The sequence below is a fragment of the Ictidomys tridecemlineatus genome, chromosome 9, assembly GCF_052094955.1.
Source record: "Ictidomys tridecemlineatus isolate mIctTri1 chromosome 9, mIctTri1.hap1, whole genome shotgun sequence".
NCBI lineage: Eukaryota > Metazoa > Chordata > Mammalia > Rodentia > Sciuridae > Ictidomys > Ictidomys tridecemlineatus.
Genome location: NC_135485.1, coordinates 97,216,468 through 97,237,924, shown reverse-complemented (window position 1 = coordinate 97,237,924; position 21,457 = coordinate 97,216,468). Strand labels below are relative to the sequence as shown.

Here is a 21,457-nt window from a genome sequence, read left to right as displayed (position 1 = left end):
AGTCCATATGTAAACAGACAAGTCATAAACTTATATTTTCACAAAATGTATATAAATAGACAACACATTAAAAAGTATTCAATGTCATTAATCACAGAAAAACACAAAACCTCAACTGCAGTCCTTCACTTCAATCAGAAGAAATGACTGGCAATACTCCATGGAAGGGAATGCTGAACTGAAGCTCTGATAAAGTGTAAATTTTCTAAAGTTAAAAATATTCCTAACTTGACTAAGAAATTCTAGTTCTATAAGCCATCTGTCCAAGAAAATCAACATATTTGTTCATAACAATGCATACATTAGCAGGCTGATAGTACTTCTTCTCATAATAGATAAAAATTGAAAGCAATGCAAATATCCCACAACTGAATGGATAAAGAAGCTTTGCCATGGAACTCTACTCAAAAAAAAAAAAAAGGAGCAAACATGAGAAAACATGAATATATCTCAAAAACACATTGATGAAGAAGCAGACACTAATGAGTACATAATATATGACTCCCTTTAAATGCAATTCCAGACCTTTTATTCTAAACTTAGTGATAAAAATCAGAACATACTATTCTGGGTGGGGAAGAGGAATTTTAAATAGATAGGGCAACAGACAAACTTCCCACAGTAATGAAAATGTTCTATATCTTGATAGTATGGTGGTGGTTACAAGTGTAAATACATAAACCAAAACTCATCAAATAGGTCATTTAAAATCTGTTTATTTTAATATGTGTAAATTTTATCTCATAAAAATGAAACAAAATTAAGAGGCTATGAAAAAAGAATTATCAAAGGCAAAAATAGTAGAAATTAGGATCATCAAATCAAATAGATGCACTGGAAAATAAAGTTCAGATAAATTCTCATAATATAGAACAAAAACATAAGAAAAAATATAACAGACATGGATCAACACAACAAACACTTTAGAGGAATTTCTAAACAGGGAAAAAGAAAAATGAGAAGTAATGAAAATAAAAATAAAGAAAATTTCCCATACTTAAAGGGAAATATGTACATTTAAATTAAAAAGACTTATAATTTTATAAGGCATAAATGAAAAACACCCACACTGGGATATTTATCTTACCCCCTTTAATGAAATCATTGCAAGGAGAATAAACTCACACCTAGATATGCCACTATAAATTTTCAAAATATCCAGCATAAACTGAAATAGTTAATCAATTCTTAAAGGAAAAAAATCGTTCATCTATCAACAAATTAAGAGCAGACTAGCCAGTAAAGCTTTGAATGATCTAAAGGAACATAATCTTTATTCTATATGCAGCCAAATTATCAATTATAATAGCTAATTGTAATTTATAATTATGTAAACATTAAAAACCAAACTTTTCATCTATACATTCTGTTTAAGTTCTTTAGAAGATATTTCAGCAAAACAGGAGAAAAACAAATAATAGAAAATGTGGCTTAACAACAATGTGATTTATCCAAATGTTCAATAAGGTATAAACCCATTTAGAGGTTATCCAAAAGAACTAGAATGTCATTTGTCCAAATTAAGCAATAGCCATTGGTCTCCATGGATGTCTTAAACAGAGGAATAGAAGATTCTACATATGAAATACAAAAAAATTAGAGGACTGCTGAAGAAAGCACATATACCTTTTCTGCAAATGAAAACAGAAAAGCAATCAAATGGGGCGTTAAAAGGTAAGCAAGGGTATTTATCCTGAAGAATTAGTCTTCATACTATAGTGAGACAAACATACCCATGTTTATAGCAGCATAATATGCAACTGTCAGAGACTATGGAACCAGCCTAGGTGTCCATAAACAGATGAATAAAGAAAATGTGATATATATTCAGCCATAAAGTAAAATGAAATTGTGTCATTTGCAAGGAAAATGAATGGAACTTGAGACCATTCTATTTAGCTAATAAGTCAAACTCAGAAGGTCAAGGGTCGCATGTTTTCTCTCCTATGTGAAAATTAAAGAGGTAAAAGGAAAAAAAAGAGAGGTGGGGGGGAGGGACGAGGGGGAGGGAGGTGGGCAGTGGGAGGACAACACGGATCTCATGAAAATCAAAGAGAGATCAGCAGAGGAAAGTACCCATGGGATAGGAGGAAAGGAGGAAGGGACAAATTCTGGGGAGAGATATTGGCCAAATTATATTGTTATACTGTTTGCATGTATGAATATGGAGCAACAAATCTCATCATTATGTACAACTATAATGCACCAATAAAAAATGTGGAAAGAAAAAAATAAAGTAGGGAGAATATCAATAGTCTACGAAATAAAGCACAATTTATCTGTGGCATGAATTTTTGCCATTGGAGAAGAAAGAAGAATCAATTTGACCTTAATATTACAAAAAATGTGTTTTAGGTTAGTACAGGGATTACAAAACTAAAACATTGGGAAGAAAATGTACTCTAGCATACTGCCTGGATTTGCAGTGAATAATAATTATAAAGCCATAATGTTGTAAAAGTTGTATTGGTTTACAATAAAATGTACTTGTCTTTTAGCATAAAAAGCAAAAGATTATGTCATTAAGAAACATAAATTTTATTGGGCTGGGGATGTGGCTCAAGCGGTAACGCGCTCGCCTGGCATGCGCGGGGTGCTGGGTTCGTTCCTCAGCACCACATTTTAAAAAATAATAAAATAAAGATGTTGTGTCCACTGAAAATATTTGAAAGTTTTCTCTCTCTCTCTCAAAAAAAGAAAGAAACATAAATATTATTAACCTTGATGATTTATAAGTAAAGTTACAGCTAAGGGAAAGTGCAGGTTTCACCAACTAACCCTGTAGTAACCAACAGTCTGTTGACCTAAAGGCTGTTTACAGATGCCCCTGGCTTACAATAGTTAAAGGGAGTTAGAGAACACTAACAGCAAAGTGGAACCCCAGACAGGCTCAATCTAGTTCAGGCATCACAGAGACAGTCCAGATGACCTTGAACTCATTATAATGACTTCTTTAAAAGATGGGCACTTTGTCAAATACAATTATCCAAATGAGGAAAGAAAGAAGATGACACCCTGATTTATAGAAATCCCATCCCTTCTCAGTGAAAAGCTCTTAAGACAGTATGCATATCATTCCCTCTCATAATGCAGACTTAGATACTTTTAGAGTATAAGCACCCCTTCTCCATTACCCCCTGAATAAAATTTCCTGCCTGCTCTCAGAACTGATCATTTGAAAATAGTATTGACCAGGAAAAGAACTTACAAGTTTGGTAACAGCTGCATGCAGTTTCTGCTCTTATGAAGAAAGAGTCACTACTTTTCTCATTTTAACAAATAAGGGGTCAAAAATATTTTCAAAAGTTGATGTGAAAAAGTAGAGTTTACATATATTATTTAGGATTATAAAGTAACCAACACAAAAACTAAAAAGTGTGAAAACTATTCTAAAATCTGTGGATGCTATGGACTACTTTAAGACAATAGGAAAAAATCAGAATTTTAACTTATCATTCAACAATTAGGTCTAAATTAGAAAATATTAAAGTGTTTACATCTGAACAGCCCTCAGTGTAGAAAATGATAGAGAACTGTTGCATTTTATTATTCAATCCTACTACAAACTACTATTGGGTTTTCAATTAGATGCCTTTATCACTTAGACAACTGAAAAATCAAATAACAAAATAAGTAAAATGCAAATGACTTTTAAAGATAAAACATTAATTAGCATAAAATAATTAATTATTGTTCTATTTCAATTTTACCTCTCAAGATGTACCTAAAAAGGCTCATAAAAAAACAGACACATGCATGTTGCTTACACTACGTGAGTAAAAAAGGATTACAAGAGGAAAACAGCAAACAAAGAAGTTGGACTTGAAAATTCTTTCCACATTTTGAAATCCCTATTTTAAGTCAAATGTTTCTCCTGGTACTGTGCCAAGGATGAACAAGAATCTTTGTCCTCAAAGGACTGGAAGCTGAATGACTCGAATGAGGGCCAGGGTGTCAAAAGCAGGGAGAAAGATGCTAATTTTATCATGAACAAAATAGCATTTACATTTCTTCAACAAATAATATTAATTCACTAATTTTATATACATTTTCCCAAAAGTTGTCTCTATCCCAAATACAAACAGGAACAGAAGGCCTTGTAAAACAGCCACTGAAAATTGTGAAATCACTCTCTTCCACTGCGTCAATTTCTCCTATTGTTTAAGAGAGTATTATACTTCAACAAGTGACTACACCTTGAAAGCCAGATATATACCAAAGCATTAAGTGCGTATTTTGGTTTAAGAAACAGAAAAGACTTCAGATTCTCTAACCTTTTCTTTAAGCATTCATTTGATGCTGTGGTTGCGTTCGAAAGTTGCCTTAGATTTCCAAGACTCCGGTGAACGTGTGGTTTAGGGGAAAAGGGGGCTGTAGCTAGGGATGGAGACAACCCCCATCAGCAAGAAGCCCTGCTCCATCTCTCGCTGCAGACATGCGAGCCACTCGCTGCAAATGATTTTCCTCTACCTCCCACAAGTCCCACCAACTACGACACAGAAAACGGGGATAACCGAATACCTGCCTCTGAGTCTGGGGACGCAAGCGGACAAAAGACAGGGGGATGGAGCTTCTACCCAGGACCCCAGCGCTGCGACTGTGGCTGGTGTTGCTGTTACTGCTTAAAAGCACCAAGTCCTGCGTTTTAGGTACTTCAACAAAAGAGGCCGTTCCTGGAACGCCGGGAACATAGAGATTGGCATTTGCCTAGGAGCCTAGACAGCCTAAGTCCCCTTCTGAGAACCTGGCCGGGAACCGGAGACCGGCACGCTCCACTGACAGCGCCCTGCTGTCCCCTCCCCACACACGGAACAGGTTGGCGCTTCCTTTTGACCTTAGAGCTTTGCGACGCAGTCCCGAAGAAAGACCCCCAACTTCCGGTCTCATGCCGCTTGCCCAAACTGGCGATAAAATATAGCGAGAGGGAAGAGGTGCCGGGGGAGTTGGTGATGTTGGGTGAGGGACTGGAAAACTGAGAGTGTGGTGTTGGTGAATAAGTAGAACTGATCACAGGAAGAGAAGGACAGAGCGTGGGGTTGAGTCAGTGGAGCGCTCAGGCGTTTAGTTGGGGCACCTTATTGGGTCCTTTCTCCCTGCCACCGTGTGCTGCAGGCTGTCTCTGTCGGCTCGAGGCTGAGGCTGCTTTGGAGCTGCTGCCGCCGCTTCACTTGAGTAAGGTCGCGGAGGGTCTGGGGTACACAGATTGCCATTTTAGGGGTTTCTCTTCTCTTACTTTCCCCCACGAGAGAGGACCTGACCTGCGGGTACTAATGAGAAGTCTGATTCCCACCAAAATCCACACTGACGTAAGAAAATAGGAAAGAGCTTGGAGTCTTGAAGGAACTAACTTTGAGAAATGGATGTAATGCCAAGGGAAAGGACGTTATTGGAGAAAAATAGTTTCTTGAGCATGTTTACTTTGATGTGTGTGTGTAAAAGGACTTTGATGTTTGTGGGTGAAGCCAGTAATTCGTTGATTTGGCAAATAGTTATTAAAGCCCACTATATTTAGGTTTTAGGTAAAGAACAGTGAATAAATGTGTGCCTCCAGCCTACATTTCATTGAGGAAGACATAAAAGTGAATAAGAGCATAACATATTTCAGGTCATGAATTCTGCTGAAGAAAAAAAAATTACCCAGCAAGGAAAGGGGACATAGTCTAAAATTTTAATGTAGTGAGAGAAGGCTCACGGAAAAGATGACTGTTTTTTTTTTTTTTTTTTTTTTTTTTTAGTTAGGAGGTGACAGAAATGAGAGATTTAACCATGGAGATATCGCCGGGAAGTGCAGTCAGGCAGAAGGACCAGCCATTGCAGAAGCCATGAAAAAGTTACCAGAACAGCACACAAGCCTGTGTGTCAAAGTTAAGGGCTTAAAGCTGTAGATAGAATTAAGGAAGGCAGAAATGGGTCATGAAGGATCTTGAAGGCATCTAACTTTTATTCTGAATGAAACAGGAGGCCATTGGAGAGTTTTGAGCCATTGAGTGCTAAGAGAGCCAGTTGTAGTGTAAGGTGGTACCTTCACCTTCTGAATGTAGTCCTCATTGCTCTAAGGCTTATTTTTTTTTTTAATGTTTTTTTCTTTCTTCTCACCTCTCCCCCTCCCTAACAAGATTGGGAAGACAGTCTTATTTTCCTTCTAGGGTGCATTAATTAACAACTTTTACCACTCCCTGAACACACCCACTACAGGAAGGAGAAGCCTGCTGAGTATCTGGGAAGTGAATGCCTTCCAAATTAACAAGTGAGTCCTAACCCTGCATCTGGGCACCTTGGGGCCCCTTACCAGAGCACATCTGGAATGTAACCCTTAAAGTTCCTTTAAAACTACTCTGTGTGTCCCTCCTGATCAGGGGAAGTCACAGACTTTGGGATGGGAGTCTAGCAAAGCAATAAACCTTCTTTTTCCTTTTTCTCAAAACTGTGTCCTCATTATTAAACTGGCATTAACGACAGGGACTGAGCTTTCTGTCAAAATAGACTGAGAAAGATGGAGTGAAAGAAAGGAGATCAGTTAGGAGACTTTTACTATAATCCAGAGGAAACACAGTGGCTTCAGGACAGGTAGTAAGATGGCCATTCATATTCTTGATTCACTTAGATATACAAGAGTATTATGAACATGTTAATTTTCTTTAATTAGGCTGTGAACAATAAAAATGAATTGTGTGAATTCAGAATGATAAACTCAAGTTATAATCATGGCTTTGTCATTTGATATTTGAATAGATTTAGACATGTCCTAGTATCTCTGAGTCTATCTACAAAAAGGAAATAATCTTTTCCAAGGTTATAAAGGTTAAATGGCAAGGGCCTAGTCCATTAAAGTAGTAGCTGTTATTATTAGCTGTATTCTTGGATAAGAAATGGGGGAAATATTTGGTGAGTTAAGTTTTACTGAAGAAAATCTAATCCTGATAAAAAAAACAACCTTGTTGGGATGTAAGAAGATCATGGGAGGCCTACACATACCTCTTTTTAGATTTCTGTGTACATTTTATTGGGGAGAAAAGTTTTTGTATTAACAGCCATGGTATGTGGAAATACATGAACTTGTACTCTCAATGGCCCATCTGATACCTCCGGTATGTTGAAGTATAATATTGGATAAGTATGCTGAAGCAAGCATGTAAAGCACAGCTTATTTAAAAAGGGATAATACAGACTTCTCCCAGGAGGGAGAAGGGGCCCATTGGTAGTATCCTGGTATCTCAAGAAGGGAGGGTGTTCTGCCTCTTTTATGCATTCCAGATTTTCTTTGTTCTGCTCTCTTCCCCCTTACCTCTCTCCTTCCTGCCTACTAGCCTAGGCCCAGTAGTTGCTTTGTGGGATGGCCAAAAGGTGTGAAGCACATGGGCTGGAGGGGCCTGAGGAACTAAAATGGAGTGACCCTGGCAGTCAGGGAACCTAGGGTGCATTAATTAACAACTTTACCACTTCCTGAAAGGGAAGGACAGTTCCTGGGGCTGGTTACCTTAGCAATAGGTTGGAGCAGGGGAAGGTTATCTTGGTAGGGGTGGAGGAAGGGCTTTGAAGGCATTTATATTTCAGTCTTAGAAGTGGGCTATCTCTCACTTCTAAGTTGTCCTTCCTGTTCCATATCTAACCCAGATCACCTACCTATACTAACTGCCTGTCTTTAATTCTGGCTCCACATCTACTCTGTAGCCTTAACCCTCATTTCATAGCCATCCTTTAAACCCAAATAGAACCTTCTGTCTCCTCATCAGGAAAAGAAAAGTGAGCTCTTAGTATGGAAAAAAATGTCAATTAATATGAACCTTCCCAAGAAGCAGTTTTAGATCTCCTATAAGTTTTAACAAAGGTAGATAAAAAGAACCCTGCAATTAATACTGGTTGTTGCTGCTATATATTTTGAGTGTCTCTGATATAGATATATTATTCTCAGTATTTTTAATTTTATTATTTACTTCAAATTCTGGCACATAGTAAGTCCTGGAAGAAATTTTAACCTAATTCTAAAAGGTACCATGTTGCTTAACACTAATAAAAAGGTGTTTCTTTCAGAGTGAGATAACTTGGCAATTAGATTATTATTAAACAAGTGGTAAAAAAAAGTTTGGAAGGTAAGAATAGAGATGGAAGGGGTGGGAGGGAAAGGCAGGGACAAGGGGAATGGCATGGTTGACGGAAGGAGTCCCTCATCATTATACAAAATACATGCATGAAGATGTGAATTTGGTATCAACATACGTTATATACAATCAGAGATATGATAAATTGTGGTATAAAGGTATATTAAGAATCATAATGCAAAAAATAATAGTAAGAGCTCATGTATAATGGCATAATTTGGAGTGAACATACTTTATATACAGAGTTACGAAAAACTGTGTTGTGAATGGATAATTATGGTTGTAATGCATTCCACTATTGTCATGTATGTAAGAAATAAAAAATAAATAAATATGTAAATAAAACAAAGAGTAGAGATGAAGAGAGGAGAAGGAAAGACAATTAAAATAGGATAAGATTGTTAATTCTGAAATATACGTTTTTCTCATAGTTGTGTTTTAAAATTGTTAGTCTTAAAATCACTACAGATAGTGGAAATAGTTTTTGTATTCTGCATATATACACACTTATTTGGTACTTTCATTAGTTTAGTTATATGCAGCGTTATAGTTATTGAGTTTCATTTCTGTTTTAATTTTCCTTTAGAAAAAAGTAATGTAAGAAAAAATCAGGGTTAAATTTAAAAGTCTTCCAGTAGTAATGCAGGATGCATCTAACGGATTAAAAAAAAGCTTTGGGTCAATTGAATCAACACGAAGGTTTGTTTGTTTTTTTAATAATTGTACTGAAAAGAGCATCTGGACCGTTTTACAATTGATTGCATCTTACATTTGAAATATAGTATGCTTAGTGTCTAAGAAAAATGTCAGTTTTTACTTAATTGTAATTCTGAAATAGTGGAATCTGTTTTTCCAAGTAGAGGGACTGGAGCTGAGATGGTAGCTCAGCAGTAGAGTGCTTGCCTTGTAAGTGTGAGGCGCTGGGTTCAATCCTCAGCACCGCATAAAAATAAATGAATAAAATAAAGATATTGTGTCCATTTACAACCAAAAAAAAATTTAAAGTAGAGATAGAGATGCTTCTAAATTTTCATGGAACTTCTATAAAGTAAAATTTTCTAATCTGCACTTACAACTTTAATTTCAAAGCAGTAGCTTATTTGAGAATGTGAGGCAGGAAATTTGCTTTTTAAAAAAATAAGCAACATAACAAAGTGTTACATCTTAATTTCATAATCTTTTAACTTGGCAATTAGATTATTATTAAACAAGTGGTAAAAAAAAGTTTGGAAGGTAAGAATAGAGATGGAAGGGGTGGGAGGGAAAGGCAGGGACAAGGGGAATAGCATGGTTGACGGAAGGAGTCCCTCATCATTATACAAAATACATGCATGAAGATTTTAAAATTTTAGCACAGAGACTAACTTAGCATTTCCTAAACTATTTAGACACTACTAGTTCTAATAAATGTTAATAGGTGTTTCTTGGTTAGAATTCCATCCTTAACTTGGAAAATATTTTCTAAATATATCCTTTAGGGACGTTACAGCTTAACCAGTAAAAAAACTAGCTTCTCCATTATACAGACTTGAATTTCAGTCATTTAATAAATTGCTGTACAACTGGGACAAACTAATTTTATTCAAGTTCCTTTTTTGTATAATGAAGATAATTACAGTATTCATACATTATCCATGTAGAGTATTTAGCCAATGTAGGGTAAAAGCTGTAAAAATGTTACATTGTTATCTGAAAAATCCTATACAGGTTAGTATACTGAAAGCTTGACAACACTCGGGAAACTTAAAAGTTTTGAAGTTCAGCTTATGCTCAATAGAAAATAGAAAAAACACGGACTGGAGCTGTAGCTCAGTGGCAGAGTGCTTGCCTGGCATGTGTGAGGCACTGGTTCCTTAGCACCACATAAATGTAAATAAAATAAAGGCATTCTGTCCGTTTACAACTACAAAAAAATTTTTTAAAAATTTGAAAAATCACAACAGTGATTAACATACAACAATGAAATGAGCACTGGGTTGTTCAAAGATATGTCTTGACTTTAAGCAATGTTAAACTCATCACCAACCCCTAACCATAATTTTGTTTGTTAAAAATTTCTTCTATTTACTGCTTTCCTCATTTGTCTGAAAGCTTTCTGTGTGCAAAGAAATTTTTTTTGTTTTCCACTATAAATACAGCACATTGGGCAAAATTAGAGACTTTAAGCAACATTGGGAGTCTTAAGCCTAAATTACTTTTAGGATCTGGCAGGTAACATTAATGGCAAACCACTAGAAGTCTGTATGCCTTGCTTTAATGCATTGACTTTCAGTTGTTTTAAACACTTAACTCCAAAACACAAAGATTTCTCAACTGTGTGGTGACAGTTTTTAATCCTTACAGGAGAGTAGAGATCAGTACCAAGCCCTGAAGAACTTCATTAAAAGGTCAGGGTTCCCTTTCAAGAAAAAAGGCTAAGAAGTAGAAGGTGAAATCAGGTGAAAGTATTCTCAGTATGTAAATTAGGAAACTAAAGCATAGAGGAGTTAACTTTACCAAGGTCAAACAGCCTGTTAGGTACTTCTTCCCATTAAGATTTATTGTCTGTAAACACTTTTTTAAAATAAGTATATTCTGCCAGTGCTAGTGATCATTATCTGCATATTACTAGAAAATATTAACATAAATTTAGTCTTGTATTTTTGGAAAATTGAAATGGCAGTTATTCAGCAAGTGCTGGAAAAAAGCTATTTTCAGGGTGGCTCATTCTAAAAACAGCAAAAATGCCTTTTAATATTTTAGAAAAGTTAATACACAGACATGACTAGAAGCAAATGTTTTTAGATGTTTTTAATATTAGCATTACATCTAGGAATAGAGGAAAAACTGGTTAACAGCTGTTACATTTTCTAGTCATTTCCGAGTCTTATTTTGCCAAGAACTCTTGAAAATGACTTAGCAAAAGATGTTTATTTTTCTCCCTTAATGAGGCTAATGAGCAAGTCAGAATAATTAGTCTATTCAACACCTTATCTTATCATTTCTTTATTATAAGAACAGTTGAAATCCTCTCTGCTAGCCATTTCAAAGTAGACAATAAATGATTGTCAATTTTAGTTAACCTTGCTGTGCTGTAGGATATTAGAACTTATTCCTCCTATCCAACTGTAATTTTTTCTTATGTTATAATATTCTGCCTTATTTTAAGGCTTTGAAATTTTTGAACCTTAAATATGGTTACATAGTATTATTTTTTGCATTCAGAAACAAAGTAGATTTCCTCTTCCAAAGAGATTCAGGACTTGGTCTTAACATTTCTGCCTTGTTTGTTCTTGCTCTCCACAGTAAAAGTAATTTTGTGCCTCTTTCCCTTTCTTCTCTCTACCTTGTTCATCTTTTAATTTTTATTTTAATAGAACTTTGTTTTTTAGAGCAGTTTTAGGTTCACAGTGAAATTGAACAGAAAGCACTCAGTGAATTGTTAACTCTTTTTCCCCCTTCTCTTAAACAACAGTTTTTCTCTTGGTATTCTTGGCTACTTGTGTGCCTTCAGCAAAATTAATTGCTCATCCTGGATTGTTTTGCCTTCTGAGCTAGAGCTGATAATTCTTATCCAGTCCTTAGAAGATCTTCACAACAAATTGAATTGAAATATGCTTTATTCTGTTCAATGTTCCTTCCTTGTGTGTCATTTATTTAATGACTTCAAGTCTGTTATCTTTTATAGTTTCCACTATTATGATGGCAATACCCAGTTGTAGGGGAAAGTGGAAAGATTTTCAGTTGACTGTTTTATTGAATTCCTAAGGGCTGAGTACTTAGATGTATTTTGCTCAGTGATATAAACATAAAATTAATAACTTAATATCTGTCACTCTCATAAACTATATAACTCACAAAGAAATTAACATGTAGTCTCATAACCCAAATTATCTAAGTACATTTGTAACATCAATCTCTATAAGTTTATTTGTATTGTTTATCATGTCCTTAGTCTGCTGAGAAATATAAAAATCATAACAAGAGATCTAGAAAATATAATAACATTAGGTAACACACTATACCATGAATTTCTTGAGGGTAAACATTATGTATACACCCAATCTTTTATTTGTATTCCCAAAGTTTGTTCAGTGCCTGGTGAATTGACTATTATTTATCTGCTATGTGCCAAAAACTCTTGTTAAATATTATGTATGGTATATCATTTTATATCTCATAACGCAATGAGATAAGTAAAATTGTCCTCATTTTATAAATGATAAAACTAAGACTCACGAAGTTTAAATAACTTCATAGTTACCAACAATTAAGAAGGGCAGAGGGGCAAAGGATAGAATCTGCTCCAAGGTCTGTGATTTCTTACTCCATTTTATTTTCACCACTCTTAAAAGAAATTCTCAAAATAGGAGAGGATAATAGTAGTATGTACCTTGTGATATTAATGATTAAATGTGATTAAATAAGTCAGTATCTGAGTGCTGAGAAAAAGACTAAAAACAAAATAGAATATATATTGGGTATAATTATTACCTAATGTTTATTAGGAAATTCAGTTCATGATGTGTATTCCACTAATATTTCTTTGTTACTAACATGTTTTCTCTTTTTCATCTTTAATTTTTTTCATTTTTCTCTTATCTAATTTTTTGGTTAAAACAAAAGTCCATTTTTACTTATTGTTACGTTAATAGGCATTTCTCAGTCCTAATTCATAATTTAAAACAAGAACTTAACCTAAATTAGTATTTGCAAACCTATAACCAGGCATATAAATCATACTTATTTTATTATTAATATATACATATATGTATATTTTAATGAAGTACTTAGATATTAATTACATAGCATTTTATTAACATGCAGTATGTAAAAATGTAAGAATTATCAAAAAGTTGATTTTACTGTGCTTTATGTATGTTATGCTATTTTGAATTAGATGAAAGTGAGACATAAATTTGACATAACTCTTCAATAATGTGTTATTACCTTTTGTGTGAGGATAAGCTGGGGATTTTTATTGGACATATTTTAATTTTAAAACACTTCTCATTTATTTTACTACTACAAACTTAAACTGAAGTAGTTTACTATATAAACTTAAGTAGTTTACTGTATTTAGTTTACTTAAAACTACTACAAACTTAAGTTAGTAACTAGTTGTTAAACCATCTTTTGCCAAATTGGGATTATTATCTTGTAACCCTTTTGTGGTTTTAGTTTGTTATAATAGTGTTTTGGTTTTACAAAAACTGGCATGGCAAGTCTTTTCACTTTTGTATTTCCTACACTTTTAACCTTTAGTTAACAATAACTGAGGATTATCCAAATTTTGTCTCATTTATATTTTCTATCAGTTTCAAAGTTTCATCATTGCCCTTTATCACATTGTTTCTTCTTAGTGGTTCTTTATGTGTGTTACTACTATGTTCATTCAGCTTATTTGTTTCTGTATTTTGAAACATGCTATTCTCTCTTCCTAAACTTACTCCTGTGTTTCCATATGCCTTGACAGATCCAAGTCCTATTATATTTAATTCAGTTTTGTGACTAAATCTTAATTTTGAAAACAGTAAATAGATTCATCACTCAGAAAAATTGCATATCCTTTGTTTTTTTCCTTTAGGCTAGGATATATAACCCTATTTTTAAAATTACTGTCTCAGAAGATCCTTAACTGCTTTTATGTGATTCAGAGCAGGAGTGTCATGTTTTTCAGCAACTTGGTTAGTATTTATTTGTAGGTGATATGTTAGAGCAGTTCACTCACTTATGAAAACTTATTTTATAAGCTATATTTTTCACTAATTTTATGTTCTCAAATACTCATTATTACTTGTTTGCAATAGTAATATTTCACCAGTTGAAGTTATTTTATTATTGTTTATGTTAGGTTAAAATAGATACTAAAATTCAGAAGAGCATTTTTACTCTACATTGCTGTATATATCCTGTGAAATTTCAACTTTAAAATGATTTGAAGAACAACATGATATTTTTTGTTCAGGTGTCAGGTAACCAGGCGAAGTGGTGTGTGCCTGTAATCCCAACTACAGGGGAGACTGAGGCAGGAGGATCACAAATTGAAGGCCAGCCTAGGCAATTTAGAGAGTGTTTTCTCAAAATAAAGTATAAAGAGTAAAATACAAAAAGGGCTGTGGGGATTGGCCCAGTGATAGAGCACCTCTGGGTTCAATCTATAGTACTAAAAAAAAAAAAAGGGCAGAATTAAAAAATGCTATTTCCATTCTAAATTTGTATACATTTTTTGTCTACACTTTTATAAATTTTTAAAGTAGGACTTTTCTAGGTTTTACTTCCTATTTATTTATTTTCTAGCAACTTTGTTTTATAGGGTTTTATTTCACTTTTGTATTATGTCTGTTTTCAACTTAAGGACAGAGTATTTTGAGGATTAGTTTTCTTATTTAAAAAAAAATCCAGATTGTTGTATAGGACAGACATTGGATAATAATTTGAAATTAAAAATCCTGTAGTATTTGAACATTGGCCAGTTTTTTTTTTTCTGTGTCAAAAAACTTCACAATTTTTTGAGTACTGATCATTAATAATCTGGATTAGTCCATCAATTTTACATTGTTATTATTATACTTTAAACCAAAAATTAATATTAAGTTAAAAAAAGCAATGCATAATGTTACTAATGATTAACCCTCTCGTTAATATGATATATCAGTATATGACAATTTAAACTAACTTGATGAATGAATCTCAAAATGTTTGCATGTATGCAATTTTCTATATTTTCTATATCTATAGGATTTTTAAAAATTTCTTTGAATTTATGATAAAAGTAAACCACTTTTTTTGGCGGGGGTTGGATTGAACCCGGGGCAATGTTCATGCAAGGATGCAAGGAAAACACTGTACCAACTGAGCTATATCCCCAGCCTCCACTTGTAATTTCTTATAAAGGACAATGTATAATGACATTTACTGCTGAGTAGACATACGATTAATATTGATGTTTTTCTAATTATTGTTTTTTTCTTTTAATATTTATTTTTCCTACTTCACACAATCCTTCTGAAATGTACATAATTCGGTGAACATTAGAAATATCTAATATACAAAGGTTGCATGTTAGGAAGGACACTCTTTACTTAGAACACTAGAGTGATACTTTGCTATCCTTTTTCCTTTCGTAGTCTTATGTTATAATATTCTGCAGTATTTAAATTTTTGAACCTTAAATATGATTATGTAGCATTTTTCTCTGTATTGAGGAACAAAGTAGATTTCCTCTTCCAAAGAGACTCAGGACTTAGTGTTCTTAACATTTCTGGCTTGTTTGGTCTTTGTTCTTCTCAGTAAAAGTAATTTTCTGAGATGTTGCTCTATTACAGCAGAAAATGTTTTTCCCTCAGACTGCTTTATCAATGTCCTATATGATAAATTTATTCCTTTCATAATGTGATTTTTCACACTGTATTTTTTTCATTTAGGATTTATATTGTTTTTTAGCAAAAAAAAAATGGCAGGCAATGATGCTGTTCTGAAGAGACTGGAACAGAAAGGCGCAGAGGCAGATCAAATCATTGAATATCTTAAGCAGCAAGTTGCTCTTCTTAAGGAGAAAACAAGTAAGAAAATTTTAAATTTTCTAAATAGTTACTTACAATGAATTCATATATTGACAGAAAAATGTTTACTATGTAAGTTATTAATCATCTGGTGACTTAGATTCCTTAATGTTTTGGTAGAGTATAATAATATTCTAAGCTTAAGATATTAGAATCTATTTGGTAAATACGCTACATACAAAGAATTCTTAGTTGCTAAGGGTAATGTGATAATAGAAATTTCGAAATCTTCTGCTATCACTAATTGAAATAATTTTTTTCCTATATAAAACTGAAAATGGCTTACCAAATCCTGTATAATTACTATTTTGCAAAATCTCTTTTAATATTGTACTATTTCTTAGGTAAAATAGCTCTTCTCACCATCCATGAATTTAGGCAACTATTACATTCAGGGAAAGGAAAACAATGCATCTATATTTAATGTTTGCAAACTTTTTCCTTGTTATTTCTCCTTAATATATCAGCTATGCATGTAGCATTTGGAATGTATTAGGTGTTATAAGTAATTTAGAGATGATTTAAAATATACACGAGGAGTGTAGGTTATATGCAAATATAACCTACATTTTATACATTATTTAAAGCACATTTTATTTAAAGCATATTAGCACCCAAAGATTTTGGTCTCTGTGAGGTCCTAGAACCAATTCCCACACATACAAAAGAATGAATGCATCATATTGTTTTAGGAAATAGTAAACTGGCATAATGGAACTGATCCTAACCAGTACTAACTATGCTCTTTTCAAATAGCATTCTAAAGAAAACTTTGAAAAAACACATTTTAACTGAACTTCCTTGATCTTAGTTTTGCAGGCAACATTGAGAGAAGAGAAGAAACTTCGAGTTGAAAATGCTAAACTAAAGAAAGAAATTGAGGAACTGAAACTAGAGCTGATTCAAGCAGAAATTCAAAATGGAGGTGATTAACTTTAGAAATGATAGATGGGTTTGATTTGTAATAAGTCAAAAAAGAAGTTTGAATTAAGGTGCTAAATTCAGTTTAATGGTTAAATATGAAGTAGGAATCCACATTACTAAAGAAAGCAGTATCATCCAAAATACTTAAATGCCTCAGATAAATGGTCTGAATATTGACCAGAATCTAGGCCATATAAAATCCCTCAGGAGATCGCATTTTTCTGTGTTATATAATAGTGCTGGGGATTGAACTCAGGGGCACTTGACCATTGAACGACTTCTCCAGCCCTGTTTTGTATTTTATTTAGAGACAGGGTTTCACTGACCGAGTTGCTTAGGGCCTCACTAAGTTGTTGAGGCTGGCTTGAACTCAGGATCCTTCTGCCTCAGCCTCCCCAGCCACTGGGATTACAGGCATGCACTACCGCACCTGGCCTCAGCTAATACCAATCATTTCTATGTTAGAAGACACCACATTACTTCTTTACAATTCAGTACTAAAAAGCAACTTTTTATAAAGAAAAAAGTTCTTAAGCAGTGTTTTGAGATGTTAAAAATACTTTAATCCAGGCCTGGTGGTTCATGCCTATAACGCCAGAAGCTCAAGAGGCTGAGGCAGGAGAATCACAAGTTCAAAGCCAGCCTCAGCAATGGCGAGGCGCTAAGCCACTCAGTGAGACCCTGTCTCTAAATAAAATACAAAATGGGGCTGGGAATGTGGCTCAGTGGCCCAGCGCCCCTGAGTTTAGTACCCTCCCCCATCCTCTTACCCCACCCCCACACCTGCCAAAAAAAAAAACCCTTCCCAGCTGGGCATGACGGCATATGCCTATAACCCTAGCTACTAAGGAAGCTGAGACAGAGGAATCATAAGTTCAAGGATGGTCTCGGCAATTTAGAGGATTTTTCAAAATAAAAAAGGACAAGAATATAGATTGGTGGTAGAATGAATGCCCCTGGTGGGTTCAATGCCCAGTGCTGCAAAAACAAATTTTATAAGTCACCTTTCCATTTGTTTATTGTAAAAGAAAAGCTAAATTTAAAACTTGCCATCTTGCTAGATGTTAAGAATGCAGTCCCTAGAAACAGACTGCCTGGATACACATTCTTATTTCTCTATCACTGTGGGATGGGTCATTTCTTAACTTTTGGATAATGGGATTTAGCATCTGTAAAGCGGTAACATGAAGAGATTCTATTTCGTAGGGAACTTCATGTGAAGCATTTTGAAAGATTTTTAGAACACAATATGTCTGTGACAAATACTATTATTGTTACCTGACATTTTCTTACTTTAATATTTAGTAATCAAATGGAAATTATACATTTATTGTTATCTCAGTAATGGTTAAAATACTTTTAAACTCTTGATGTTTCTACTTTCTCAAATAATAGATATTTTGATAGTCATACACTGAATTTTTCTTTTATAAAAAGTTCCTATTTGTGATTCACAATTCCCTCCATTTTTTTGTTTTTGATTTTTGTTGTTTTTATTTTTTAATTTTTCACCTGTAGATGGATACAGTACCTTTATTTTATTATTATTTTGTGTGTGTGTGTGTGTGTGTGTGTGTGTGTGTGTGTGCGCGCGCGCGCACGTGTGCGCTGAAGATCAAACCCAGTGCCTTCCACATGTGAGGCAAGCACTCTACCACTGAGCTACAGCCTCACCCCAATTCCCTGGTTTTTATCTTGTTGATTTAATATAAATTGTGTTATCACTTTTATTTTATCAGTGAAGCAAATACCATTTCCATCTGGTACCACGCTGCAAGCTAATTCCATGATTTCTGAAAATGTGATACACTCTTCACCAATAACAACTATATCTTCTGATACTAAAGAACAGATAAAAGGAGGAGGAGAAGAAAAGAAGGTGAAAGAGAAAATTGAAAAAAAAGGTATTTTTGACCATTAATCTATTTGACTCTTGGCTGGTTATCAAATAATGTTAACATTTTTTATAATAATTACAATAGTTTCAAAACAAAGCTCAAACTTTTATATGACTTTGAGTAAAATTAATAGTGCAATAATATTGGAACATGGAAACTGAGTCCTAAAGGTATGAAGTTAGAGATGAAGGGTAGGAACCCATACATAGCTTGGTGTGACTAAATTTTGGTGTGCATTCAGGACTTACTTAAAAAAAATCCCAAGTAGAAAGTATAGAACAAATTAAGATTAGGAAGGAATGTCCATTTGAAGCAAACCATATGCACTAAGGTATTAGGGGTACTAAGTTTTCAGGAGCATATAAAAAGTGACATGGTAATTAGGTCACATCCAAGAATGCAACTACACTTAAAATCTTGCAGTCAACCCTTTTTTAGAGAGAGAGAGACAATTTTTTAATATTTATTTTTCAGTTTTTTCGGTGAACTCAACATCTTTATTTTATTTTTTATGTGGTGCTGAGGATCGAACCCAGTGCCCCGTGCATGCCAGGCAAGCGGATTAACGCTTGAGCCACATCACCAGCTTCTACAGTCAACCCTTTTTTTCAATCACTGAATATATCTAGAACACAGCTCCATTCTTTAATTTTGATAGGTAGTATAATATTTCATCTGAACTAATATTAAAGCCTCCTTGCCTTGCTGCTGAAAGTATTTTTCTAAACATAAATCTGACTTCCTTTTAACTACTCTTCTTTACTTCTTACTAGATTTTATTTCACCAGTTTTTTTATTTGCGTGCTTGTCATTATGCATGTACTCGTTTACAGTTTTTTTTTTTTAAACAAATAACTAAGGAACTTGTGAACTAATCTAAGCCAATTTAGTATTCAGTACATGTATTTTCCTTTTGTCATTCATCAATAGCCTATGTTAGAAGTAAGTAGGAGCTCTACATCTTTTACAACTTCACCGCTAGATGAAATGTTGCAATGAAGCAAATCAGCCTAATTCTTTTACATTATAACATGAATTAAGTAGACACAGAATAATATATCCAGTTCCTATATGTTTTGTGAAGTCCATACTCTGTTCTTTAAGGATGATGCAGTGTTTTTCTGAAGATAGGATTAAACAGTCTTCTAATCACATGTGGCTACACAGGGGAAGGAAAAAAACAAGACCAAATGGAGCTCTAAGTTTAGAATACTTCAAACCAATGGAATTTTCAGTGGTGCTGGAAATGCTGTACCTGCATTGTCCAACATGATAGCCGAAGTGGACATGTGACTTTCTAATATTTAAAATGTGGTTAGTGTGACTAAAGAACTGAATTTTTAGTTTTAAGTGTTTTGAATTTAAATGTGAACAACCATATGTGACTGGCAGCTATTATCTTGGACAATGCTGGTTATGAAAGTTAGTTCTGTAAGTTTAGCTAGTAGGATTGCCACATTCCAATATTTCTGCTCATACAAGGGCTATAGTGCCTATACATTTTTCTCCAGAATACTACATACATCTCTTGAGCATTTTGTCAATGAAACATTTTGAAATTTCTTATGATAGCTTAAAAACCTTGTGGTATATAGTTTAATGTTTGCAATAACTGCTAGAATATGGATTACTGATGAAGATATTTCCAGTGCTTATGAAACAAAGTTTAAAATTGTTTATGGATAGATATACTATACTGCATTACTGCAATATTTTAATGTTAAATGTATACATCTTATCACAATGCTAATTATTAGGTTTTTTGATGCATTTTTAAAATAATTCTGTGTATTTCTGTATTATTTTTACCATTACAAAAATTTTTGCTAATTTGTTATATGGAAATGGTGAGATTTTTTTTTTAAGTTTCCCAACAAAATTATAGTCCTATCTCCTATTTCATAAACTACCTTTGTAGAAATTGTCCATGTCTTTTTACAGAATCTACAATTCCTGTTTCATGCAGAATTATGTTTTTTGTTCTTCTGTGTTTTTTTATGTATGTAACATTTATCACATAATCATTACACAGTAGTACCCCATTACCCATAGGGAGTACATTTCAAGACCTTCAGTGGATTTCTAAAACTGAAAATAGTACAGAACTTTATTCTGGTTTTTTTTTTCCCTACACTATGATAAACTTTAATTTATAAATTAGGCACAGTAAGAGAACTATAACTTATAAGAAAATGGGAAATTATAGCAATATTTTTAGATAAAATTGCCAACATCAATAGCATTGCACTTTAGACCTATTAATAGGTAATATGGGAATTATTTGAAAACAAGCACTACAATACCTCAGTAGACAGATAACAAAGACAGGTATTAAGTGAGTAATAGGCAGGTAAAATATATAGTATGGATATACTGAGCAAATGAATGATTCACCCTCTATGCAAGGTGGGGTGAGGTGGTGAGTGCCTTGACAGCCTGGGCCATTTACCTTACTATTTCAAATGCTTTAGTACTATATTTATTGTTTTAGTAAATGCTTGTTGAAAGATTAAACAAAGGCATAGTTGAGGATGAATGGTTCTAAGCAACAGTAGCTTGTCTCTACCCTGCAAGTTAGAAGGTAAATAACTTTTTATTTGTATTTTACATTCTTCATAACAAAAGCTAATTATAGACTTAAAAACTGCCTGTAGACTTAAAATCTTTTCAGATTGCATTTTGACTCTGGTTAAAGTAATCATACGTGAATAATTTATATTTTCAACATACCAATAAAAATAGGATTATTAAAGCATAATCAGAATTAAATATGATATCAGATAGTTGTTCTGCATAAACCTAAAGTCCTCATAAGTTTAGAGGAAAATCATAAGAAATAAAGAAATTCACAGTATATGTATTCTTCTATATAATTGATAAGATAAAAATTTTATCAGTGAAATTGTATTTTACTATAGTTTATTTTACATTTGTCTACTAATATTGATTTTTCTAAATAAAGTATTTTTCACCTTTCAAAAGCTCCCGTAAA

At 33.6% G+C, this 21,457-nt stretch overlaps 2 protein-coding genes across 15 annotated transcripts in view; one reads left to right on the top strand and one right to left on the bottom strand.

The window, feature by feature from the left end:
* Positions 1–4,836, bottom strand: part of Tbck (TBC1 domain containing kinase) — a 215,916-nt gene extending 211,080 nt beyond the window's left edge. For 3 of the 7 annotated variants that reach the window (XR_013426040.1, XM_005340716.4, XM_040293010.2), the window contains exon 1: positions 4,526–4,835. The gene's annotated coding sequence lies outside the window, so the exon portion shown is untranslated. Of the gene's footprint in view, positions 1–4,274; positions 4,378–4,521 lie in introns of all 7 variants that reach the window. The other 4 variants (XM_040293008.2, XM_078021843.1, XM_021720499.3 and 1 more) reach the window with 4 other exon arrangements.
* Positions 4,837–5,017: 181 nt separating this feature from the next.
* Aimp1 (aminoacyl tRNA synthetase complex interacting multifunctional protein 1) overlaps positions 5,018–21,457 on the top strand; it is a 37,153-nt gene continuing 20,713 nt past the window's right edge. Inside the window, exons 1-5 of one of the 8 annotated variants that reach the window (XM_013365392.4) lie at positions 5,018–5,172; positions 6,147–6,247; positions 15,506–15,643; positions 16,455–16,568; positions 18,307–18,471. In XM_013365392.4, the coding sequence (XP_013220846.2) occupies positions 6,229–6,247; positions 15,506–15,643; positions 16,455–16,568; positions 18,307–18,471 (436 nt within the window). In that variant the 5' untranslated portion in view covers positions 5,018–5,172; positions 6,147–6,228. Of the gene's footprint in view, positions 5,307–6,116; positions 6,248–15,505; positions 15,644–16,454; positions 16,569–18,306; positions 18,472–21,457 lie in introns of all 8 variants that reach the window. The other 7 variants (XM_005340715.5, XM_078021844.1, XM_013365393.4 and 4 more) reach the window with 7 other exon arrangements.